The sequence below is a fragment of the Urtica dioica genome, chromosome 1 (genome assembly GCF_054948205.1).
Source record: "Urtica dioica subsp. dioica isolate 48M chromosome 1, U.dioica_male_clone48M_v1_H2, whole genome shotgun sequence".
Taxonomy (NCBI): Eukaryota; Viridiplantae; Streptophyta; class Magnoliopsida; order Rosales; family Urticaceae; genus Urtica; species Urtica dioica.
In genome coordinates this window covers 3,176,601-3,203,690 of record NC_142756.1, presented here as the reverse complement: position 1 = coordinate 3,203,690, position 27,090 = coordinate 3,176,601, and the positions used below count along the sequence as shown (strand labels likewise).

The 27,090-nt window shown below is 34.9% G+C and overlaps 1 protein-coding gene and 1 long non-coding RNA gene across 3 annotated transcripts; both read right to left on the bottom strand.

Annotated features, from left to right (window-relative positions):
- Positions 1-8,332: 8,332 nt before the first annotated feature.
- On the bottom strand, positions 8,333-9,786 carry LOC149406400 (uncharacterized). Its single transcript, XR_016295501.1, has 3 exons — positions 9,507-9,786; positions 8,674-8,759; positions 8,333-8,558 (listed from the first exon to the last, which is right to left on the bottom strand). It is a non-coding gene; the product is annotated as an uncharacterized LOC149406400 (long non-coding RNA).
- Positions 9,787-21,473: 11,687 nt separating this feature from the next.
- Positions 21,474-27,090, bottom strand: LOC149406399 (NAD(P)-binding Rossmann-fold superfamily protein). Of its 2 annotated transcripts, XM_089604054.1 has the most exons (5): positions 26,917-27,090; positions 26,709-26,824; positions 26,376-26,575; positions 23,701-23,930; positions 21,474-21,922 (listed from the first exon to the last, which is right to left on the bottom strand). In XM_089604054.1, exons 2-5 carry the CDS (start codon positions 26,798-26,800, stop codon positions 21,653-21,655), a joined length of 792 nt encoding a protein of 263 aa, XP_089460180.1. In that variant the 5' UTR covers positions 26,801-26,824; positions 26,917-27,090; the 3' UTR covers positions 21,474-21,652. The 2 variants fall into 2 exon arrangements, with proteins under 2 accessions (XP_089460180.1, XP_089460141.1); XM_089604015.1 differs by lacking the exon at positions 26,917-27,090 and having other exon boundaries at positions 26,709-26,848.

Here is a 27,090-nt window from a genome sequence, read left to right as displayed (position 1 = left end):
AAGTTGACACCAAAATTATCAAATTCATCAACGGAAATAAACGTTTCTAGAGAACGATGTTCGTGTTGACACCAATCTTTGTAAATGGTTAGCGCCTCGACCATTTCGGGTTTCAAGCTATGTCTTCGGTCGTCAATATTGGAAACATGTTTTCGTGTTGCTTCCACCATGTCATCAAGTTCAGATCCTCTTGGCCCATAGATGCAAATTGTTGAGTGTTGTATAGCACGATCTCATCGTGCTGTGACGTCTCAGTAGCGGGTTCGGGATGTGGTGACGAACTTGGAGTTGAACTTCCTCCTCGAACAAAGCGAGCTAGATCTCGAAACACTCCTCTACTCGTTGATGGTACGTGTCTCGATGGACTCGGCTCGGGGGCAGTTGGGATTTGGTGTTGATAAGACCTGAAAAATGTGTAAAACTCTTCCACGACCCTAGTATGATCATGTTCTACGTAATCATTTCCAGTCATACGTTTCAAATATTGCAAAAAAGTGAGATAACCTCCGAATTTCATTCGAGGGTCCAAAATGCATGGAAAACCATATAAGCAAGGAATTTTCTCGATTCCCCAATATTTTTCAAATTTCTCCTTCATGGAGTTGATACATGGTCGAAAAAATTCAAAATGGTTCGCTTCATAAAGATGTGCGACAATTTTTGTAACCGTATGAAGCGCCAAATAAGACGTGGGAGTGTAAACCGCGGACAATGCACATGTTTCATCATAAAAAATGTGTAAAAACTCACAAAAACACTTAGCCACTGCAATGTCTTCGGCGGTAATGTCGTGACCCCCCTGACGTCTCACAAACTCGGTAGCAACATCTACGTATCCGGTGGCTAAGAAAGTAGTCAATATTAGCCACGTTGAGTTCCACCTAGTGTTGTTATCTACGTGGAAGGTTCTCTCCTCAAGGCCGTTAAATAAAAAACGTCTCTTTAGGGAGTCTACTCTAGAGTTTGAGCTGTTTATCCAAGATATGGCTTCTCTTATTTTAGTAATAGCTACGTCGAAGTGTGTGAATGCGGCCTTCACTATAAGGTTGATTATATGCATCGCACATCGTTGGTGTAAAATGGATGCTTGGTTCGGTATCCTAGTTCGTAAAGCTCTAACCATGCGGTTGTTGTTTGCGGCATTGTCTAGGGTGATGGATATGATTCTATCACGTAGGTTCCACTCATCTATAACACTTAAAAGGATATCTAAGATGTTATCTGCGGTGTGACTACCTTCTATTCTCTTAAAGGCTATAATACGCTTATTAAGGTTCCACTCCTCATCTATGTTATGGGCTACAACACTCATGTAGTCCATCTTAGCATTACCAGTCCAAATATCGGACGTGAGGGCAACATTAAACCGCCTAAGCATGAACAGGGCTTTCAGTTCTTCTTTGTCTTGTTCAAAAAATTTCATGATATCACTACGTAAAGCTTTTCTAGAAATCTCTATGATGTTAGGCGCCAAATAATGAACAAATCTACCAAATCCTTTACTTTCTACATGTGAAAATGCTTGATCGGTAGAAACTATGTACTTGACAAGTTCTTTCCTATATTCTTGGGGATCGTGTCTACTTACCTGAGTGTGAGACGAGGAAGATCCGGGGAGGACGCACATCCTGTAGTTGTGGTGCAATGCGGACGTCCCTTGGTGCCTACTGTCGGCGTTGATGATCTTCTCACATTTGTTGCATCGCCCCTTCTTTCCCTCGTCGTCGTTTATCTCGGTGAAATATTTCCACATTTCGGAACGAGGTTTTCTCCTCCTCCTTTGTTGTCTAGGTTGAGGAATTTCTTCGGGATGTTCTTCAGGATCTTCTTCGGGATCTTCTTCGGGATCTTCTTCGGGATGTTCTTCGGGATTTTGTTGTGGTTGTTGTTGATGAGGTGATTGTGACTCTCGATGAAATCTACGAATTCCTTCTCGATATGCCTCGTAAGCGTCTTCGTAAACGGGAGATCGTGGTGGTTGTTGTGGTGATCGTGGTGGTTGTTGTGGTGATTGTGGTGGTTGTTGTGACATATGAGGATGTTGTTGTGGTGGTTGTTGTGACATATGAGGATGTTGTTGTGGTGGTTGTTGTGGGACAAAAGGAAATATCGGTGCAAATTGGTCTAATTGGGTCATCTCTTCTTGAGTGAAATTGTAGCTCGGGGGTTGATATGAAAATCTTGGATCGGGAACGGGGGCTTGGATTAAATCGGTGTCTTCGAAATTTGGAATTTGAGAAAGGGCTAACCAATTTTGCGGATAGTTTTGAGAGGTCGGGTTTGGTTGTTGAACTTCTTGATTTTGAGCCTCTTCTTCATGTGTAGATGGTGATGGTGTGAGCGTGCGACTTGAGCTTCGACGAGAACCTCGACGAGATCTTCGGTGAGATGATGACTCGCCAGACATTTTGGTACATAAATTATATTTTAGAAACTATAATATATTAAACTATATAGAAAATTTAATTTAGAAACTATATTATATAAATTACATAGAGCTTGATGAGATTGTAGAGAGAATTGTAGAGAGAATTTGTTGGATGATGTTGTGAGAAATTGGATTGAAATGAGTTATATTTATAGAGAAAAGGATGAAAGTGTAAAAAAATTAAAAAATCCGTGTATAAACAGTAAAAAAAACGGCCATTTTTTTGTGACCATTGATGAAAAAACGGTAAGAAAATCAACGACCGAGATTCAACATGGCTTCAACGGTCAAATCCACCTCAGCCTCGCACGGATTCCGCGGAAGCCGACTTTCCGCGTAAACGGCTCCGCGGAAGCCGCCATTCCGTCTGCGCGGAAGCCGATAAGCCGCCATTCCGTCTGACGCGCAGAAGGACGGACGGTAGCCACGTCGCCGTTTCCAACAAGCCAGGTTGACTTATAACGTATATTGACGTTATAACAGTACTAATATAATTTTCTTATTCTCGTTTAAAAGACTAAATTTAAAATTAATTTGAGCATGAATTCTATGCAATTTGTATCAATATATCTCGAATTCATGTGCAAAATCAATATAAAAATCTCAAGTTATTTAGTTGTTTTTAGCATCATCACTTTAATCTTCTTATGTTGATATTATCGGTCGTTTAATTTTTCAAATTTATCTTGCAATTGTTTATTTGTGCTATATATTGCTTGTTATTGTTTCATAGATTTCTCTATAAAAAAATTTATGGATTTGCTGATTTGAAACTTGATTTCACATATTCTTGTTGTTCCAGAGATTCATTGACGTTATTCATAAAAAGTTAAAATTATAAATGTTTCAGGATTTTTGTATTATCAACAAGTACAATTTCACAAAGTAATTAACAATAACTTTTTACACCAATTATTCAATTATTATTCATCAATACATGTCAATACTTATTGAACTTGTAAAATAAGAAGGGATTTAAATAAATTAAATTAGTTTCAATTTTAATAAGGTTAAGAATAAACGATTTCGGAATTAGGCTTCATATTTGCAGACCATTTTTGGTCTAGTTTACTAATAAATTGAATTACGTGTTTTGACAGTATTGGCCTCTACTTTTTTTTCTTGACACCCGTAGTCTATGATCCTGTCAGTGTACTGTGGGGTTTACCATTAGTGCGCACTAATATTTAGTCCATATCACGTAATTCACCTATATATACCGACTAGATTGTCAATAACTATAAAAAAAATTAAAAAAAAATTAAAAAAAAAAAGATAATTAAAGATGCGGATCAAAATTTTAGTAATGAATTTTTCCTGTATATAATTAGCTTAATTAATTTAACACGAGAAAGCAAAAATTTCAAAAAGTTCCAACAACTAAAGAGTACGAATCATTCCCTCTTCCCAAAAAAAAAGTACTAATTATTTCAAATGAAAATGTAAGCTTGGATGAAATGCTATAAGAACTAACCGCGTGTAAAATAGTTACAACAATCAAATTCGTTTCATTTCATTTGAAAAATATGGTGGAGGTCGTAGACTAAGAGCAGTTTTGTTTTGGACCATAAAATTATGTCACACGTGTAGACGATACATAATGTTTCGTCCTTTTATAAATATTAATTGTGGCGTTCAACATGGACTATATCTATCATTTGCTTTAGTTTTGTTCATGAAACCTTTTTTTTTCTTCATATATTTGGTGGTGACGTACTGGTGGGGTATTCTATCTGATATCCATAATATATTTCTATTCATTACGCACGTTTTTTTGACGAATTTACCAACCTATTTATCAGTGTAGTACTTTCCGAGAAGGTAGCAACTTTCTGGATGCAATGTTTGATTTATCTATGAGAGATCCTCTTTAGAAGATACTTATTTCCATACAAATTGATGGCGAGTGGAATCTTATAATTAATGAAGAATATATGTAATGCTAATTATTAAGGGAAATTGCCACAACTACTACCAAATGAATAACTTTTTCCAATTTCCCACCAAAACCATAATTTGGCCAAAAATGCCACTAACTCAAATGTACAACTACCATTTTACCCTCCACTTAAATTTTTCTTACAACCCACACCAACTCTCCCTCATATCCCATCTCACTCCTCATTTTCGCTCATATCCCGCTCACATCTCATCCCAAATCCCTGACTCTCTCTCTCTCTCTCTCTCTCTCTCTCTCTCTCTCTCTCTCTCTCTCTCCGTCGGTCTCTAAAACCCTCGGCGTCGCTACACCCACGGTCACGCAGAGCCAAACGCCTACGAGACCCAAACGCCTACGAGACTCAAACGCTCACGAGACCCAAACGCCCACGAGTTCGTAGTCCAAGACCAGCCCGCGCCTACGAGACCCAAACGCCCACGAGTTCGTAGTCCAAGACCAGCTTGCCCACAAGGTTTGTCTCGCATTTCTTCATTTTTCATAAATTTCGTGGTTCAAAAAGTTCAAGTTCTATGTCATTTTGATAGTTTAAAGAGATTCAAATGTCCTGTTTGGTCTGGGAATGTTCACCAGTGAGTTCATCAATTGTTGACTTCATATGTCAACAGTGGACGTCAACTGTTGACATCTGAAGTCAACAAATAATTAATAACTCAACTCTGCCTATGATTTTTGTACGCAGTGATGGCGGCTATTTATTTATTATTCAAGCACAGTGGAACTTGGGTTGAACCTGGTTGTTATCATGAGAATGGATCTTTCGGAATCATGGTGCCGTATGAAGTTAACTTCGCTAGTTTGATGCAAATCATTTACGCGAATTTGGGCAAATCACCATCCACTCATACCATTGGTGTTGCATACGCCATGGCTGGTGCCTTGAAACCTGTTGAGATAACCAACGACGCTACGTTAGAAGGTTATTTATATTTGAGGAAGAGGAAAGAAGATGACACGGAGAAATTACAATTGATATTGGAAATAAATGAAATTCCACCCGGGCTCGATTCTCCAGGGGTTGGATCCACTGGCAACAGCCGTGATAGTGGTTGCGTTGGAAACCCGCCTACAAGAGTTTCTGACATGCCATCCATACCCGAGGAGGGGTGTGGTTCGGTTCCAACTCCTGATTCGGTAATTCGTGGTACGTTCGGATTGGATGACTTAAGGTTGTCAGACTATGAGACACAACGACAACAACAACGACAACAACAATGCTCTCCACCACGAAACTCGCCTCCACCTATAAATTCCCGATCCCCTCCTCCACCACGCAACTCCCCTCCGTCACCACGATCCTCTCCTCCACCACAAAACTCCCCTCCTCCACCACGCAACTCCCCTCCGTCACCACGATCCCCTCATCCACCACAAAACTCCCCTCCTCCACCACGCAACTCCCCTCCGTCACCACGATCCCCTCCTCCACCACAAAACTCCCGTCCTTCATCACCGTCTACGCCGAATTCACATAGCGTCCCAAGTTCATCTACTAGGAGAAACTCAAACATGGATGAGGCTATTATTTTAGATGGTCATTCCCCCGTATTTATTGAGCGACATGCATTGTACAAGGATAAAAAAGACTTTACAGAAACACTTGATGTTGTTCGCTATAAACAACAACTTCACGTATAAGACAAAGAACTCGGACAAAAACACATTGCATGTTGTTTGTCTGGGAGAGCATTGTAATTGGGCTGTCCGGGCCGTGAGAAAGGCTAACACGCCCATTTTCCAAATTAGAAGGTAAACTCTCTTTGTTGAATCATGTATGAAATTGAAATACTGTAATTAGATCTCTGTTTTTTGACATCTGGTGTCAATTGTTGACATCTGGTGTCAATTGTTGACATCTGATGTCAATTTTTGACATCTGATGTCAATTGTTGACATTAATGTTGAAACTAAGTTTGTTGTAATTTTCATGTTTTAGGTTCGACAACGACCACAGTTGTGCCCTGAACGTAAGACAAGGACGTCACCCGCAAGCAACGAGTACTTTAATAGGAGAGGTTGTGAAGCATAAGTGTATTGATCCAAGCGTGGGTATGTGCAAACCGAAAGAGATAATGAACTACATGCAAATGGATTACGGGGTGTCTATGTCTTACAAAAAAGCTTGGCGTTCCAGAGAGCAGGCTCTAAAGTCCCTCTACGGCAATTCCATGGAGTCGTACGCATTCTTACCTAAGCTAAGGTACATGATCGAGACTAAGAATCCAGGTTCTTTATTTGACCTCGTCACTGGTGAGGGCGGCGTATTTATTAGTTTTTTCATGTCACTCGGCCCATGGAGAACGGGGTGGAAGTATGTAAGACCCGTGATTATCGTCGATGGTACTCATTTGAAGAACTATTACAAAGGAACGTTGTATACGGCGTGTGGGATGGACGGAAACAAACAAATTTTTCCACTAGCCTACTGTATTGATCCTTCAGAGTCTAACGAAACTTGGATTTACTTCTTCGCCAAATTGAAAGATGCAATTGGGGAACGGAAAGAGCAAGTATTTGTATCTGATAGGCACGTTGGCATAATCAATGGCATCAAGACGGTATTTCCGAACTGTGATCATGGTTTTTGCATGTACCATCTTCACGGTAATTTGAAGACTACTTTCAAGGGGATTACGAAGGAGGTGAAGTGGAAATTTTACGGTGCCTCGAAGGCATACACTCAGCGGGAATTTGAAAGTTTCATGGTCATGTTGGACGCTGAAAATCCCGAAATACGACGGTACTTAGCTAATGATGTCGGGTATCAAAGGTGGGCACGATGCATGTTCAGGAGAAAGAGGTACGGTATCATGACGAACAACAACGCGGAAGCATTGAATGCATTAAATGTAAAAGTCAGACAATTTCCAGTTTCGAAGTTGATGGATTGGCTGAGAGAGAGAAGTATGAAATGGTTTTATGAACGTCGAGATGCTGCGGCCAAAACAAACACGCTCCTCACAAAAGTATACCAAGCCAGAGCAGACAAGTACATTGCATACGCTGTTCGAATGGAGGTAAAGTCTACAATTGTTGTATGTTTCATGTTTTGTACAAGATTTTGATGAAGTTATGTTTTCTACTAGGTGAGGCCATCTTCAGTCGACGAGTTTGAGGTCGTAGACAGAGAGAAGATTGTATATGCTGTTAATTTAGAAGAGAGGACATGCTCATGTCGGCGATGGCAGACTCATAATTTTATTTGTCCACACGCAATCGCAGCATGTCGAGTACGTAACCGTCAAGTTGAGAACTACATTTCCGAGTTCTACTCTACGGAGTATTTGCGGGCAACCTACGCAGGTGTACATCATCCTCATGGCGACATTTCGAGTTGGAATATTCCCCTCGAGGTGGAGAATATCAAAGTTCTTCCGCCTCAACACAAAGCACGTGCCGCCGGTAGGCCCAAAAAGAGAAGAATACCCTCTCAAGGTGAGGACATTATTAGGCGCAAGTGTACGCGTTGCGGGCAAATTGGCCACAATCGTCAAACATGCAATAGTGCTACTCCTTTGTCTACGCAATAATTTCAGACTTCTTTGTAATTTCCACCATTTCAGTAGTGACTCTTGTTGATTTCTTAGTTTATTGAGAAATTTATTTGTAATCTCCGACTTGTATGCAGATTTTAGACAATAGTGCTAAACAATTGATGTCAATTGTTGACATTAGATGTCAACAATTGATGTCAACTGTTGACATCTAGTGGATGAATTTAAATTTAGTTATTCACTTATGCATGCAATTCACAACATTACACATATATAAAAGGGACATAGTGTAAATAGACATATTAAGCAGTTTCAAGCATTCAAGTCATACGAAAACCCATACAAATATAAATATTACGAAGTTTAGACCAATGATGTGGGGAATTCATCGTCAGACTCATTTCTTGTTGATCATCATCCTCCTATAATAGAGAAGTTCCTCTCTCTGGGTTTTCAGCATAAACAGTCGTGTCCCCTTGGGCACGACTTCCATAAAATCTCCTTTTTCCTTCAACGGAGTCTCCCAATCGTCTCCGATGATTTCTTTCATAACCCTTTCGAGAGACATGATCGGACCCGATTCAGTCTCACTACAAAAAGTATCCAAGTACCATATGTACTCAGCTTGGCTCATTTGAAACTCCGTGAGTTGTGCATCACCGAGTTCCGATCCGCTTGCCTTATTAACATCAATTGACTACAATTTTAGTAATTGTCTACAATTATAGGTATGAATGTCTACAATCATAAAAAATAATAACCGAAAATCAGCTTTGCTTGGCATCAAAATGTACCTCATTTTTAGATAATTTTCTCTTTCGGGGCTCGAAGTCGTCATAGCTTGTCACCGGAGATTCAATGGAGTGTTTTTCTGACATTTCTGCATATTAGTATCAACAACGTTCATTATTGACATCTAATGTCAACAACTGATGAGAGAAATTGACATCTAAACTCTACAGAGTTCATCAGTTGTTGACATTAGATGTCAACAGTTGACGTCCATTATTGACATCTAATGTCAACAACTGATTATTGACATCTAAAGTCTTCATTATTTGTTGACATTAGATGTCAACAGTTGACGTCCATTATTGACATCTAATGTCAACAACTGATGAGAGAAATTGACATCTAAACTCTACAGAGTTCATCAGTTGTTGACATTAGATGTCAACAGTGGACGTCAACTGTTGACATCTAATGTCAACAACTGATGAGAGAAATTGACACCTAAGGTCATCAGTTGTTGACATTAGATGTCAACAATTGACGTCCATTGTTGACATCTAATGTCAACAACTGATGACATCTAAACTCTACAGAGTTCATCAGTTGTTGACATTAGATGTCAACAATGGACGTCAATTGTTGACATCTAATGTCAACAACTGATGAACTCTGTAGAGTTTAAATGTCAATTTCTCTCATCAGTTGTTGACATTAGATGTCAACAGTGGATGTCAACTGTTGACATCTAATGTCAATAACTGATGAACTCTGTAGATTCATCCCAAACACCTAGAATCTGTTCATCCAAACAATATCCTAAAGAACTGATGAACTCTGAAGATTCTTAACATACCCAAACAATATCCCAAAAAATATCCTAAAAAGCAAAACGAACCTTGTGCGCGACCTGATCTTGGACTAAATCTGGAGTTTGAGTCTCGTCGGCGTTTGGGTCCTCGGGTTTTAGAGAGTTGGTGCGAGAAAGAGAGCTGGTCCTCGGGCACCTGGGTTTCTTGGGTCTGGTGGCTTTGGGTCCTCGTCGGCGTTTGGGTCCTCGAGTTTTAGAGAGTTGGTGCGAGAAAGAGACCTGGTCCTCGGGCACCTGGGTTTCTTGGGTCCTCGGGAAAAGACTGACGCGAAGAGAGAGAGAGAGAGAGAGAGAGAGAGAGAGAGAGAGAGAGGGAGAGAAGAGAGAGTGAGAGGAAGAGATTGACAGGAAGAGTCATGGATTAATGTGAGATATGAGCGGGATTTTGAGAGTTGGTGTGGGTTGTAAGAAAAATTTAAGTGAAGGGTAAAAGGGTAGTTGTACATTGGGATTAGTGGCATTTTTGGCCAAATTATGGTTTTTGTGGGAAATTGGAAAAAGTTAGTGATTTGGTAGTAGATAGGGCAATTTCCCAATTATTAATCTATATATGTTTCAAAACCCTTTTTTTAGGTCAATATGCAATCATCATCTTCTTTTGTTATCGAAATATTCTCTTTTGTCAAAGCACACGCGTGAAATTCGCGCATATACAAGATAAAAACATTCGAAGTTATGAACATGAGCTAATCTACATGATTTAATTAACATTGTATATGTATATATGTAATGTAGTACACAGAGGTACAGGTTTGGTTCATTATGGTAAATAGTCGACAGCCGTGTCATATTTATAACGTTATACGTGACAAGATAGCACGGTCCTCCACTATTGCCTCCATTGATGATTAAATAGAGCTGATATTAACACGTTCCCGTCATTTTTCTGTTTAGATGAGTCGAAAGGCCCAAATCATAAGTCGATCGGGTCTTGACGAAAGGTCTCGGGTAGATCAACAATGATCCGGCCCGAGCATTGAGGTTATGTCAGATAAGATTTACACCATCAAAAGAGCGTTAACGCGATCATTACCGGATTTGTCGCCCATAAGAAGTCTTATTACCGTTGGAATTCTTGAAACATATTATCTATGCTACTATGCGTACATATAAGGTTAATTAAGACACCGAAACATCTGATAAGTGCGATCCATTCACACTTATCAATGCTTTTTTAGAGTGAATCGAGACTTGTTCTTGAAGTTTTTTTATGTTATTTTGTAATTTTTGGTAAATTTTCAGGTACAAGAAAGTAACAGAAGGTTTTGGTTCGAAAACGAGCTAATTCGGAGTAATATCGAAGAAGTTATGGCCATTTGAAGTCGAGAGTCAAAAGTCAATGAAAAGTCAACTCTAGCCCAATACTCTCAACGCGTCGCGTCAGCTAGCCAAAACTCCCACGCATCATGTCAGCTATGAAAAATTTCAAACATGAGATTCAGCTTGCCAACAACGCGACGCGTCCAAGTATCCCACGTGACGCGCACGTCCCATGTCTGACGCGTCGCGCGGAGGTCTTTTTTAGCTTTTTAATGCTCGAGTTTATTAGTCAATCTTGACCTCTCGATCACATCCAATAGTCCGAAAATGCTCTGAAAACACCTTTTGGAGAGCCTTATACTCTTGTTTTAGGTCATTGAAGAAAAACATACTTTAGACTTGGTTTCGGAGAGTGGAGAGAGAGCAAAGTGACGATTTGTAGAAGAGGTCATTGAAGCTCTTTGGAAACTAATAAGAAGGAAGAGAGAGCTAGCGACAAGCATCTCCAACCTATTTCTCACCGTCATCTTCTCCATAGTTTTATCCCTCTATCTCTACCTCTTTTTTAATACTTGTGCTTGAACTCTAGTTTTTTTTTTGTTTTTTTTTTTAGCTTGAATCTTATGTATTTGCTTGATTTGAGATAACTCTAGTTCATCTTGATTAAGACTTTGGATTTTTGTTTATTTGGTTTTGATATTGGATTATTGAATGAATATGTCTCTCTGTGTCTCTCTTTGTGTTTATGCTCATGCTCATTTCCATATTGCTTTGTTTAATCATAATTATGAGTGGGTAGGGATGCAACGTAGTTGTATGAATTGATTCAGTTAGTATTAATCTAGGTTTCTGGTTTGTTTGTTGTAATCAAGAGAATTAGGGGTGGTTAATATCAATGCTTAACTTAGCTAATTAGGTAGTGAATATCTAGACTCTTTAGACGCCGAGAGGTGGTAATCGAGTGTGATCAACCCGTTCTCTCATCCGTCTACCTAGTGCTAAAGAAAGACTAGGGGTTTGTGTAATCATTTAAATTCCCGTAGTAATGCAATTGTTTGTTTTAATATGATCCAAGTCAAGAGGTGTTGGTTGGTCAACCAATTAGGTCCGTTTCTTCTCGATTGAGATTAATGAGTATTCAAGAAAGAATTAGACTAAGTTTACCCAAACATTAACTGGTGCTAGAATCTTTAGAACCGTCTGAATCGAAAAACTCAAAGAAGAATCTTCTTATATAACTCTTAATAGTTGTTTTGTTCCGCCGTTCATGAGTTGCGCTCTTTCACTCTCTATATCATTTGTCAAGTCTTTGTTTTATTGCTTTTGTCAATTTTGCATTTTAATTAGTTTTAAATTAAAAAAAACCCACCTTTTACATTTTTATAGAATTTAAAAATCTACTAGTTAGTTTGCATCGAAAATATGCGAGTTTCTTGTCAGATCTATACTCGTGTTTAAATACGTTTTATTACTTGATGATGCATGCGCTTGCGTCGTATGTGAGTTTTTCTTTGATGAGATATATAATTACAAAGAGAATTCAAATTGACAAAACGGGTTCATGAATTTGAAGTCCTATTTCTCGTTTGTTTTTGAGACAAGTCACAATCCAAGGACAATACATGTGCTTTTGACCGTTGAAAATTTGACGACTGCGCAGCCCTCCTGTCCTCTATACCATATATAAGTTATTATTATATGTTGATAGTATTACTAGAGACAATGGACTTACTATCCCTCTATTATTTGGAGCTTTTCAAAACAACTATTTGAAAATTCAAATTAGGAGACGTACTAATGTCAAGGTAGTTGGGAGCAACATAACTATTACTAATTTTAATGTGTTTGTTCATTTTTGCCAAAAATCGCCCACTGAATTTACATCATCCTAATGTATTCGACTTTCCCTTTGTCATTCCATGCAATGCATGCATATGTAGAAAACATTGTTTAATTAGTATTTACAATGACAATACTGGTATTTATATATTCCGCTTGAATGCCATATCCATGCGTAAAATGTAGCTTCTGAGCAATGTTTGGTAATTGGAAAATTAACTATTAAGATTTTTTTTTTTTCTTTTCCTGATATTAAGGTTACACTTGTGTACGTGGAGAAAGCGATCGATCCTATGCCACTACGACCGTACGTGCATGTACGGCTGGAACAATTTTTTAATTTTAATTTCTTCTCTCTTTCTTTCTTACACTTCCGCAACGGCATGTAAAATTATATACGAGTTTGTAGATCTCTTGCGTCATATTGAGAAAATAAGGTAACACGTGACGTGGACATAGTCTAAAGTAATATCAAGTCTCATGCGTCATGTAGTTTCTATGTTTCTACTCAAAACATAGTATGAACGTGATGATTAAAGAAAATAATTGTTCGGAGATACAAACTAAACTCGACGGTTGACTGCATATATCTGTAATAGATTCTACAACGCTTAAAAACAGTTGTAAAATGGCCGATCGGAGAACTCACAAATTATGAAGAAAAAAATAACACGAATATAAAAGGAAAAAACAAGAATATGATAGACTAGACACGCCATTGCATAATCTTTGTACGTAGAATTCTAACCTATCATTAGCAGCTTATATTTTGCTCTCAATGATAAATTAGTCTATATTTAGAAAACGTTCAGTCTATAATATTAACCTTGTCCAGCATTTGTAACCCGAATTAGTGGGTCCTTTATTCACTGAATAATTGTTCACCCATTTTTGTATATATATCCCTGGTTCGTAATAATTTGTATCAATCACCATGTGTATACATATTTAGACATTTAAATTACAAAAAAATTAAGAAAATAGCCAACTTAAACGTTTGATATTGCTAAATATCAAACGTTTGGTAAATCTTAGGTAAATAGTCATAAATGATGACGTGACTTAATATATGGCAGTGACTATTTACTTAAGATTTACGTTTGTAAATATATAGAATTGATTATTTATCTAATATTTACCAAACGTTGACTATTTAGCAATATCAAACGTTTAAGTTGACTATTTTCCTAATGAACCCTTTAAATTAAGGGCACTGTAGCGAAATAGCCAAAATGAAACTATGAAATTTGTTTTTAGCCTATGTTTCACAATTTTTATGGAAATAGCCAACAGACTTATGTGTCAATAATTAAGGTCTGATTTACCCTTATTTATTAACAAATTCGTCACTTTCTCTCTCCTACTTTTTTCCTACATTTTTTTTTACATAAAAACTTCAAAAAATCATATCTATCTCATATGAACTCGAAATTGAGTGATTCCAAATCCTACGGATTCGTGACGCCGAGATCTTCAAAAATAGATCCATTGTGTTTGATGAAAAATCATGTTTAATTCCATAGATGTAGAAAAATCATGTTACTACCTTAAATATGGAAATAACTGGAAATTTTTGAAATTATCAAAAAAATAAATGGAAACGTAACTATGATGCATTAAACATAATTTTTCATCAAACACAATGGGTCTATTTTTGAAGATCTCGATGCCACGAATTTGTAGGATCTAAAATCACTCAATTTCGAGTTCGTATGAGAAAGATACGAATTTTTGAAGTTTTGACGCAAAAAAAATTATTTGAAAAAAAATATGAGAGAGAAAGTGACGAATTTCTTAATAAATAAGGGCAAATCATACCTTAATTATTGCCACATAAGCCATTTGACTATATCCCTAAAAATTGTCAAACATAAGTTAGATCCAAAATCACATGTTTAAAGTGGCCTAGTTACTTACAAATCTCTTAAATTAAAGTAAATTTTCTTATAATAATAAAAAGAGGAATTAGTTATACTCTAATATTACACCTTAACTTGAATAAGCTTTTGGTGGGTTAGTGTATCTACGCGACTAGTCGCATATGAATAATTGCCGCCAAATAGCAGTAAATTGGTTAGACGCACGAAGTCACTTCTAAATCGTATAGCGCCACTTTGCGGGGGAATTTTTTTGTGCCAAAAATTAGGAGAAACAAATGCGAGTTGTTGTGTCTGATTGTCGTGTCTTCAAATCTTTAGGCACGGACTTTCAGACGTGACCCAGTGCTATTTGTCGTGTCTAAAGCTCTGTTTTGTCCTAGTGAAAGTCCTTTTATTAATAATTTATATATCTTGTATGAATAATAGCTATAAGTAATCATTCACCAAGTTATTTTTCTTGAGCCTGAAGCCCTGCCCTCACCCAATACCCCAACATATGCCAAATGTTCTCGATTGAGAGCGATAACGAAAGAGTGATAGGTTACTCTACATCCTCCCCACAACCTATCCATAACCACCAAAACACCATCTCGGCTTGAGAGAACTATTCTTCTCACAACCTCACAAGTTTCTTATATTTACGTAACTTTTTTTTTTTTACTCTCTCGAAGAAAAAAAATCATTGACGTGCCTTTTTGCCAAAGTATTTTATGACGAATACCGACATTTTGAGTCATGTTCATTTATTATATTGTATGAATCAAAATCATCCATGTACAAAGTATCTAATGTAATTCATTGAAAATTTAAAAAAAAAAAAAAAATAGTTTCAAAATTAGCGCTAGGAGGAGAGAACTTGCACTTACCTTTGTATTCTTAATTTCAATTACATGTCAGCAATAGTATAATTGTTCATTTCATGTCAACGACTAAGATCTTTTCTTCTCCGAATTTTTTTTCTTTTTTTTTGTGGATCGAATTATTGTTATCTTCTGTATATATACATATATATATATATATATATATATATATATATATTTTATTTATTTATTCCGACGCTAGTTTTCAAAATCAACATGGAATGCAATTATCACCAAACTCCTTAAGCTAATATCACTCATTATTTTTTACGTGGTTAATTTTATTTTTATCTTAAACCTTTCTTTCTTTCATTATTATATTCCACGTCATTTATCTCATAGAATGCTCTTGTTGACAAAAAAAATTAAGTATACGAAGTGCTTTTGAATTTTGATTGATCCCCTATATATATAAAATATAAGAAAGATCTCCACTCACAAAACACTGATAAATAAACATTATTTTTTATAAAAAAAAATTAGAGATTAGACCCTAAACACAAGTATTGTTCATTCGTACATTTTTTTTATCATAAAGATAAAAATGACTCTAAAGAACTTTAAATAATTTTTTTCATATTGATTATTCTGCAACAACGCGCGGGGGCATTTGTGTGTGTGTGTGTATATATATATATATATATATATATATATATATATATATATATATATATAAACACTCAATTATGCTTGTCATATTTACTACATTGTCTTTAAACTTTATGGCAGCCTCACAAAGACAAATGCTTCACGAATTAATAAAGGATATGATTGCTAAAAAAAAGGATAAATGAGTTTTTTTTAATAATAAAAAATTACAAGGGAAAATATCATCATGACTTAGGTTATTAATAATGTCTTATTTTTACTCACATGTCGTCTTTTCTTGATTTCTTAAAAAAATCAAATAGACAAGCATATCATGATTTTGCAACCTATGCTCGGGCTTTGGGATTTTGCCACAGTCTAACGCATATGTTAACCCAACTTTTGTGAATTTCGTCCACTTAGTTTGGCTTTTTTTATGGGAGCTCTAATAAAGTAGTCACATTGAAACGTTGAAATTTCAATGTAGCAAACGTTTCATATGTTTTAGTCAAATAGTCATTTGTTTCGGTGGCAAAATTTATAACATGTGAAAAATCCGATTTTGTTCCTACCTAAAAAAGGCCATTTTAATTTATTATTTTTTAAAAAATTAAAAAAGAAAGGAAATCCCAAAAATTATTAACTGCTTACTCATTATCATAATTAAATTTCTGCAAACAAATATTGAAAAACAAATGTTGATTAACGATTATTAACGGCAAAGAATAAAAAAAATCATGTAGTCAAGATAAACACAGTTGGATGTTAATAATAATAAACTATTATTTAAGAATATTTACAAAAATGAACTGTTATTAAATATTTAAGATTCATAAGCAAAATTGAAGAACATGGAACAAAAATTTACAAACAAATTAAAAAAAAAACCTAAATCTATATAGAACCAGCGTCGATTAGTTAATAAATATGCATTTCTTTGATCCGCTGACGGACGAAGACTTTCGCCGCTCTTGGAGCCGATTCCGAGTTCGAGAGAGAGAGGTTTTGTTCGCCGCCATAGCGGCCTCTATTCCGCTACCAAGACCCGACCTTTGCCTCTCGTTCCAAGCAGTCACTTTCGGCGAGACATGTCAACGGAGGGACAACAAGGATGAGGATTCATTGGTCTCCTTCCTAGCCGAAATCGCAACAACATTCCATGGTGGTTAGACGGCTAACAGTGAAATGAAGATGGTTTTCAATCCTATTTGTGAAAGGCTCCGTTTGGAACCCGGAAAATATGAGGGAAAGGAAAATGAAAATCCCTCCTATTTTACTTAGGTTGTTTGGATTGATGAAAATATGGTAGAAAAAAAATATGATGAAAAATGCGAGGGAAAGTGTATAACTAAAATGAGGATTTCATTTTCCTTCGAAAATCAAATGGAAAATGAGAATCTCTCCACATTTGTCTATGAGAGGATCACATTTGTCTAGGGTAAAAATGTAAAACTTTTTTAAAATGGGCAAAAAATGTAAAAAAAAAAAAAATTTAGGGGGTCTAATTAAAAAAAATTCAGGGGTAAAAATGAATTTTTTAAAAAAAAAATGGGTCAAAAGTGAAAAAATTTTAGAGTAAAAATGTAAAACTTTTTAAAAATTGGCAAAAAATGTAAATAAAAAAATTTAGGGGGTCTAAATGAAAAAAATTCAGGGTAAAATGAAATTTTTTTTTAAAAAAGGGTTAAAAGTGTAAATTTTTTAAGTTAAAAATGTAATTTTATAAAATGGGCAAAAAATGTAAATAAACTAGTCTCTTCGTTACTTTCCCGTCAATTTTCTCTCATATTTTCCATGACTTCCAAACACAATTAGAATTTTGACTTTTTCTATTATTTTCTCTCACATTTTCATTTTCTCTATTATTTTCACTTTCTCTCTTATTTTCCGGGTTCCAAACGGAGCCAAAGAGTTTTGAATTAATGAGTAAATTTGTAATTTTATTATGTTGCCTCATCTTGATCTATATTGTTTCCGTTATTTTTTTGGCATACGCTGAAGCACAAATACCCAGAAGAACGATGAGAGAAAGAGACTCGACAAAAAAAAAAAAAAAAAAAAGAGATAAAGGAGAGAGAACGTAAGATCCTAGTAAATATGGATATTTGAAAAATAAATTGAGATTTAAAAAAAAAATCTAATAAACTAGTTATTGAGAGTAATAAGGGTATACAAATCTGTCACCTCAACAGATTGGCTATTTGTTTAACGTTTTTAAAACGTTAGGCTATATAAAAAAATTTATAGTTTGAAGTGGCTTACTTGTTTTTAGAGTTAATGACTTTGATTCAATACTTGTTTAGGAAATTCTTTTTTTCTTTTCTATATCTGGTGTTTCTTAATGATTTTTATTGTAATTTGTCTTTTTGCTATGGCGGTTTTCATTCAAAACCCTGAAAGAAAAATTCTTAATCGAATAAACAAGCCGATCAATATACGTCTCGACTTATTATGGACTTTGGATGTGAATTTGTCTGTTTAATTTATAAGTCAAATGTAAATAGGACGGACCAAACTTGGAGAAACGCGAGTTTGTCAGTTCTATATAGTTTGTCTATCTTCTAATACCTAGGTTGGTACATATAAAAGCCACATCTTATATATTGACATTTTCTCTTTTCTTGGACAATAAATTTATTTAATTAGAGGAAATACATCTCTCAAAATTATTTGTAATACAAATTCTATTTCTCAACAGTTTTCTTTGTTTGTACTAATAATCTGTTTTATTATTATGTACTATACGGCGAGGCGATATATTCTGTGGTCCAAAATGAAAATATCTTTAATCACCATGCATTCAATTATTCTCAACAACCCGGCTGCGAATAGTTGGAAAAAAAAATCACTCATACAAAATACACATATATTAGCTCACCAAAGTCAAGAGTAACTATTTTATTAATGATATCAATCCGAATACTTGCTCAAAGTGAGAATATAGTTAGAAGATAAGTCAATAATTTATTTTGACCGTTGATATGTAACAGGGTAAGCAAGTATTAAATTTGAGCTACTAAAGTTTTTTTTTCACCCTATCTTTTAATTTTATGGTAATTACTTACTAGTATATAATACAGCCAACTCGCAAAAAATAATTGCCCCTTTACATCGATTTGGTATCAATATATTCTACAAATATATCTTGCTACGGTAGTTAAAAAAATTTATATGATTCATTCATAAAAGAATAAATTACTCTACACAAAACCACGACATGCAAAACGGATTATAAGCTGTAAAAATCCATTTCAAGGGGGGGCATAAGTTTTAAAAAAATAAATACATATTCAATAGGTAAAATCCCTTATATTAACGTACGTGCAAAAGAGTATGAATTATCAGTATCAATTTGCGTCGTATTTATTGCTTTAATTATGGCGAAACTAACTACACATGTTGCCAAATACAAAAGAGTGTGATATTAACTTTTTTAACACAAAGAATTGTTAAGTTAAGGTCACCAGAATCCTGACAAAGTGAAACATTAATTAATCACCTTGCTCACATCACACCTAACACAAACTCTCGCATCTCCAACATAATTCAATTCCATAAAGCTCGAACCTAATAATCTAACCTATATTCTTCTAACACAAGTCAAATATGGAGCACTATGTATGTTGTCCCTTAATGTTTTCAACTATTGTTTGACAGAAAAGTATCGGTGGTTAGAAACTCCAACGAATCGGTGAAACAATTATAACTTGTTGTCCCATAATGTTCATTACAAAATTGGATAAAATGCACGAAAGAAGCACGTGGTTTGAAAAATTGGTGAATTGTTTTAACAAGTCACGATGCAAGTCTAATTTTTTTTGAAGACTCTCATCATTATTTAACAATTCAACACAAGCAACGACTTACTATAATAAGCAATATATTGTTTGTTCGTAAAGTTATCTTTTGTTTCAAATAATATATTTAACAGGCAGGGACGATACCCAAAAAAATTACAATTAAAAATACAGATAAAAATAAAAAATAAACATAAAATTAGGAAAATAGTCAACTTAAACGTTTGACATTGCTAAATAGCCAACATTTGATAAATCTTAGGTAAATAACCGTAAATAATAACGTGACCTAATATATGAAGGTGGCTATTTATTTAAGATTTACGTCTGTAAATGTATAAAAATTATTATTTATCTAAGATTTACCAAACGTTGTTTTATTTAGTAATGTCAAACGTTTAAATTGGTTATTTTCCTAATGGACCCATAAATAAATTGTATTACAATGTGCGATTTTCTCAATAAACATTAGGAAGGAAAAAAAAAACTTCCCTGTGAAGAGCAGTTTTTATGGAACACACAAGTTACAACTGTCATATATTATATGTAATTGTGTCGGGTATTTATTCTAAAAATGATAATTGGTCTATGTTACACGGGATGAGTCAATGACAAACAAAAACACCTCAAATTCCGACTATTTACGATGTAGTTCGAGCTCATTCGAGCATATCCCTAAAGAGGTGAAGCTCAATTATACAAGCTCAACCGGGTGACATCATAAAAGAAAAGAGTCAGGCGTTCGACAACTTAGTCGGTTGATAAAATAATGATTTTGTTGAGTTGTGGAGTCTAATTCATAGGCAAGAGTGTTTAGTCGAGGATATGTTTAGGGAACTCTAAGTTGGTATCTCTTACTCCTAATTTTTTCTCTATTTATATTAAATCATCTATGCGCGGATATTCTTTGCAGAGCGCAAGAGAGTTAATGTAAAGATACCTCTTAGTTTGAGTTAATGGTAAAATCTGCAACGGTAAAGTAGATATAACTAACACGTTGAGTGTGAACCATTATAGATATGCATGTTAATTATTTTTTTGCGATTGCTATCTGTTTTATGATTAGTTGGTTGAGACTACGCCACAAACGGAGCATCGATGATAGAGCATTGACATCTACGTCACAAATTGAGCATCGACGATTAGAAGCATCAGCTATTCCGTCGCACGATTATCCAATCCAATCACTCTTGTTATACTTGGTATGCCACGTTAAATGTTTTTATTTAGTTTTTTTTTTTTTTTGAAGTAATGAAATGTAACTACCGCAACATTTAAGGATCATTATTGAACAAAGGAAAGTTGGTCATCTATACGCTCAAACACTTGTACTTGTTGTTTACGTAGTGGAAATATTCCCTACAAAAGAACATATCACAATTTGCGTTGAACTTTTACAATTGTGTTTCTTCGTTTATCTTTTGCACTCACATTTATTATTTCCACGTTTGATTTTGATTACCGATTGTCTTTATTGTTTTCGTCAATTTTCAACCGTCAATAATCTATTATACTTTTTTTTCAATTTTTTTTTATTAAGTTTCTTTGTGTATGTTACACAAATCTCACTATAAAAGAAAAAGAGAGAGAACGATAACTAACAAAGCGACTAAATCGTATTGAAGATGATTATCTTTTGCACTCACATTTATTATTTCCACGTTTGATTTTGATTACCGATTGTCTTTATTGTTTTCGTCAATTTTCAACCGTCAATAATCTATTATACTTTTTTGTTCAATTTTTTTTTATTAAGTTTCTTTGTGTATGTTACACAAATCTCACTATAAAAGAAAAAGAGAGAGAACGATAACTAACAAAGCGACTAACTCGTATTGAAGATGAAATTTGATTATACTCAAAAAGCGCTAGAGTTAATAGGCATATTATATAATCTAAGTTTCTTTCACATAAGAATTAAATAAATAAATAAATAAAAATATAAAAGATCACATATAAGATCGCATGCGAGGCCTTGTTATAGACTGTGCCCCGTCAACAAAAATGGTGGTTCCTGTCATGTATTTAGACCCGTCGCTAATCAAATAAATAACAGTCGAAATGTTAGGGTCAAGCCACCTGGATAGTGGGGCCGCCTCGTTGACCAACCTCTGTGACCTCTCTTTCCCGACGGTCTGTAGGAACTCGTCACCAATATGCAATCCTCTGGCTATCGCGTTCACTCTTATCTTGTATTTTCCGATTTCCAATGCTGATACCTGAAAAAGTTAATGTATATAAATAATAAAAAAACTTATATTTGATCTAAAACAAATAAATTCGAAATATAAAATTTTGGCCCGTTTTGACCAAGAAGACCCCAAACTGAATTATATTATGAAAAGAAGTCTACAATTTCAATTGAAAAAAAAAATTCAGATTTTTGAATGTTTAATTATAAAAAATTGACGTTTTTGTTAATAACTACACCATTTCAATCTACCTAATTAGTTAGAATGTTAACATGATTATTCTCCTCCTCTGTATTTTTATCTTTAAAATGACACGTTTCAATATAATGATACATGCCGTTTTTTGGATTTAACATTTGTGGAAACGTGGTGGGCGCGAACTTGGTCACGTGTCTTGCCTCGCTAGGTCCGTAGTCAATTTTTTAGACCTCAGGAAACTCAAAAGAAGATCAAAGCATAAACTCGGATATCCGAGAGATCCGGACGGTTTTTGAATTGTGGCCGATGGGGTGGAATCGGCTCTGTTCGAAGCCGTGAAGTAACACTTTGGGGTAAAACCCGAAACGTCCCTCAATCCATGGTTTCAAAGAGGGATTGTGAGTGTGGTGGTGGATCTTAGCTCAACTTCACTCTGGAAGTGAGTTCGCACTTCGCTCAACTTCACGCCGGAAGTGAGCTCGCTCTTCGTTCGACTTCACGTCATAAATGAGTTCGTAGCCACGATTTCCTAAGAAAAGAGAAAACGTGAAGTGTTTGGTGGGATATTCGTCTTATTAAGTGAAGAATATGAGAATCATTTTCTCAAGCTATTGGACACTTTTTAGTGAGAATATAATTTGTTTGCTCGGGAGAGAAAGTGTTTGAGAGAGAGTGAATATTTATTCGTCCATTTTAGAGAGAATGAAAGTAGATTATTCCTCTTTTTGTGTGATATTGTATGAGTGAAGTGACTTTGATTCTCTTTGATTTGATCTCAAGTGTGTTTGAGAGAGAGAATTTAGGTGAGTGAAAATTTTGGCATAGTTTTGCTTTGTGGATATAAAACTTGGAGAGAAAATGGAGTGAAAAAGGGTATTTATAGATTTTTAAAGTGGTGATGAGAGTTTTGTGAGGTCCAGCTGGATTTAGCTTTAAAATTATGGTTTTGGGCAAGGACAATTGGTTCTGGGAGAGAAGAATTTGTAATTGGGCAAGGAGATTTTGGTATCGGGGGAGAACCCAAGCTCCATGCGAGAAGCAGTCTTTTTGGCGAGTAGGTCCGCATCACTGGCCCAACTGGCGAGAAGAAACAACCGCGTGGGAGCATTAGACCAGGCGAGGACTCGGCAGAAGGCCCAAGGAAGGGAGCGCGTGTCTTCCACGTGGACAAGAGGATTTCCCGCTATTGGGCGGGCGAGGAGGAAGGCGCGCATTCCTTATTATAACAATTTGAGCTTGGTGAAAACCTGACCTAACAATACCTATGTATAATAATAAAAATAAAAATTAAAGAATGAGCGCTATTTTTAATCTGGTAAGATTTTTATCAGTTAATTTCACTATCTCTATTATAAGTATAACATTTTACCTATTTTACAAAAAAAAAAAAAAAAAAAAAAAAACCCTTCAAATTACTATATATAACTAGAATCAAAATTATGTGTTAAAAAATTAAATAATATAAAGTGGTCAAATATGCTAATAATATTTAGCTGCTTGGTGGTAGAACATAAAAGAATTATTGTTAAGAAATCATTCATAAAAGTAGTAAGATTAGAAGCCGGTATTTTAGAAATTGGGAAGCGATGACAGTAACGTAATATTACCCGAGCAAGTTGTAGTAGTGCGGCGGAGCATGAAGCATAGGCAGCGGATCCGGGATAAATCCCTCTTTCGGCGCCAATAATCGAAGTCAACAACACTATAGAGCCACCCGAGCCGTTTTCCCTCATTCTTCTCGCCACCGCGTTCAACAAGTGCCACGGAGCCATTAGGTTTACCTTAACTATCTTCTTGAACTCCGATTCCGCTAGCTCTAGATGGATTTCCGACTTTCCTATTTCAAACAATTACCACATAACATTCAATTTCATAGTTGATAATGGAAACTACTAATCTTGACTGAAACTTAGATGACACCGCAGCATATTATGATATTGGGCTTCGCTAACCGGGCAGGTTTGTATAATGGATCGATTATTAATTTTGACAAATATGAAACTTGGTTAACCAAAACAAAATCAAATTTAAATAGTTACTTTTTAAAAACCTAACCATAATTGAATTACCAAAGTTTGGAAAAATTCAATTTCAAATCCAAATGCAACATGACCAAATTTTAAAATATGCATTTCAATTGTTAAAAGTTTTGATAATCAGATCGGATTATTTTGATAGACGATTTTTTTTTTATGGGAAGGTTTGAAGTGAATTAAATAATTGTGTTAAAAATTAACAAGAATCAAAATTATGTCAAAAAAATTAAATAATTTAAAGTGGTCAAATATGCTAATAATATTTAGCTGCTATGTGGTAGAGAACATACAAGAATTATTAAGAAATCATCCATGCACGTAGTAATATTAGAAGCCGGTATTTTAGAAATTGGGAAGCGATGACAGTACGTAATTATACCCGAGAGAGATAACTTGGTTAACTTCGCTAACTTCCACATCTCAGTTTTCAACATAACAGGTTTTTTTTGTTAGTTTTTAATCCAAACATTCGAATTCGATTGTTAAAAATAGGGAATATCAAAGGATTTATGTTATATAACAAAAGAAAATGATGAATAAAATAACAAAAACAAAAAGGGAAACTGAATTAAAGATGGTCTTGAGAATTCGACGATGTTTATGCTGATTTAGATATACGGAGAATGAGCCTCTTTATTCGCCAATTGAGGGCCATATTGCTTTGTCAACTCCGCATAATTTGAAGATTACCCGAGATTTAATATAAAAAAATATTTAGATTTATTTAGATTTGCACAAAAAGTAAGAAAGTCATTGAATTAAGGAACCTTTTTATTTCATTCGAACCCAGAAGAAAGAAATAAAGTAAAAAAGCATATTACCCAACAATTCACCAATAATTGGTAATCCCCACCCCCACAGCACATGCCACGTCGAATATATAATAAGTAAATTATATTACATATAGGCTTTTTTACATGTTTGTCCAATAAAATTACTTTCTTTGCTTTTTGCCCCACTGAAAATTGAAAGTCTGATTGTGTTTCATGTTTTTCACAAGTCACAACCAATAATAAGCGAATTACGTGACAAGTGATGATGATTTTTTTTTTTACCATGGTGAATGAAATAATACTCGGCGTAGCATTAACCTCGCATATTTTATTTATGAATTTTGTAACTAACTAAAAGTGGCTTGAGATTTAGCTCGGAAATTTTTTAGAATAATAGCCAATTATATAATTAGGTGTCACTAAAAGTAATGAGTTAAAATTTTATATTTATCCTTAAATAAATATAATTTTTTTAGATTAATCACTTTCTCTCTCTTGTTTTTTTAATTTGTCACTTTTTCTCTCATACTTTTTTTCAAATATTTTTTTTTTTCATCAAAACTTCAAAAATCTATATCTATCTCATACGAACTCGGAATTGAGTGATTCCAAATACTACAGATTCGTGGCGCTGAGATCTTCAAAAATAGACTCATTGTGTATGATGAAAAATTATGTTTAATGCATCATGTTTACGTTTCCATTTATTTTCAGATGATTTCCAAAAAATTTCTGTTATTTTCATGTCTAAGGAAGGTTCGTGATTTTTCTATATCTATGGCATTAAACATGATTTTTCATCAAACACAATGGATCTACTTTTGAAGATCTCGGCGTCACGAATCCGTAGGATTTGAAATTTGTTATGAAAAAAAAATGTAGGAAAAAAATAGGAGAGAGAAAGTGACGAATTTGTTAATAAATAAGGGCAAATCAGACTTTGTTTTTTTTGCTTATCTGTCCGTTTGACTATATTCATAAAGTTTGACAAACATGGGCTAAAACAAAAAAATGAGGTTTGTTTTTTGTCATATTTCTATAACGCCCTTTATTTACTTATACCTTGTCACTCTAATTCATGTGTATATTTATTATTTACGTCAACTTTATAAACTTGATATTATTAATTTTAATTTTATTTGAATTTTTGTGTCCAATAAACAGCATATTTGTAGATATGTTTCTAATGAATACAAATTAAATATAAAAATAAATATAAGATAGTTTATGTTATAGATAACGGGTAACTCTAAAACGATGATCATTTATAATATTTTGTTTTACCAAAATTCACAAATTGATTCTAATTTCAAAACTACCTCTATTTATTGACGAATTTGTCAATAAACAATTGACAATAATAATAAAGTTTGTCATAACTATGAAATTAAAAACAATTAATCAATTTTGATTAAATAATCATAATTTTAGAATTATCCCTGTACTTAAATAGTTAAAACTTAAAAGACATACCTGGGTAGGAAAAGCAATGAACGAAAGCGTCCAAAGAAGAATTGGGGAAAGCAGTGAAAGCGTTGTGGACAGCTCGAGTGAATGGTCCCTCGCTCTCTTCTTCCATATCTAACCCAACTACTTTCACTCTTCCCAATCTAACCTCTCTTATCTCCTCCGCAACTCCTCTCAGACATTTCTCATCTCCCATCAATACCAACCTGTTAATTACACACACACATACACAACACACATATATATATATATATATATATCATTAACTAATTTCAATATTTCATTATGTATATAAATATAGAATACTCGTGATCTGAAAGATCGACTGATCTGATTGACCTGAAGCCCTTGCGAGCCAAATGTAGTGCAATGCTCTTCGAGACCTCGTCTCCGTTGGAAGTAATCAAAACCGTCTTCGCGCCACTTTCCATGCCCAATTACTATTGTAAACCCAACTGAGAGAGAGAGAGAGGGTCTATATTTATAGTATAATAATAATAATATGTATATGTAATCATTGAAAAGAGAAAGTGCGAGTTGATTTCACCTCTTTGATTTGATTCTCCAGTGGTGGGAAACAAATTAGAACGAATAATAAGTGATATATGACTTCAAATCATCCAAGCTTTCACAAACATGAGGAATTAATACTCTCTTTGTGCTATAAAGATAGAAGGACGGAATATAACCCGATATCAAAAAGAAGAGATAGAGAGAGAGC

Excerpts from the sequence above, each read along its gene's own strand:
- LOC149406399 (XM_089604054.1), bottom strand. The coding sequence starts at position 26,800 with ATGGAAAGTGGCGCGAAGACGGTTTTGATTACTTCCAACGGAGACGAG. Across the intron at positions 26,576-26,708 it reads TTGGCTCGCAAGGGCTTCAG|GTTGGTATTGATGGGAGATG; the intron begins GTCAATCAGATC and ends TGTAATTAACAG. Across the intron at positions 23,931-26,375 it reads TCATTGCTTTTCCTACCCAG|GAAAGTCGGAAATCCATCTA; the intron begins GTATGTCTTTTA and ends TGTTTGAAATAG.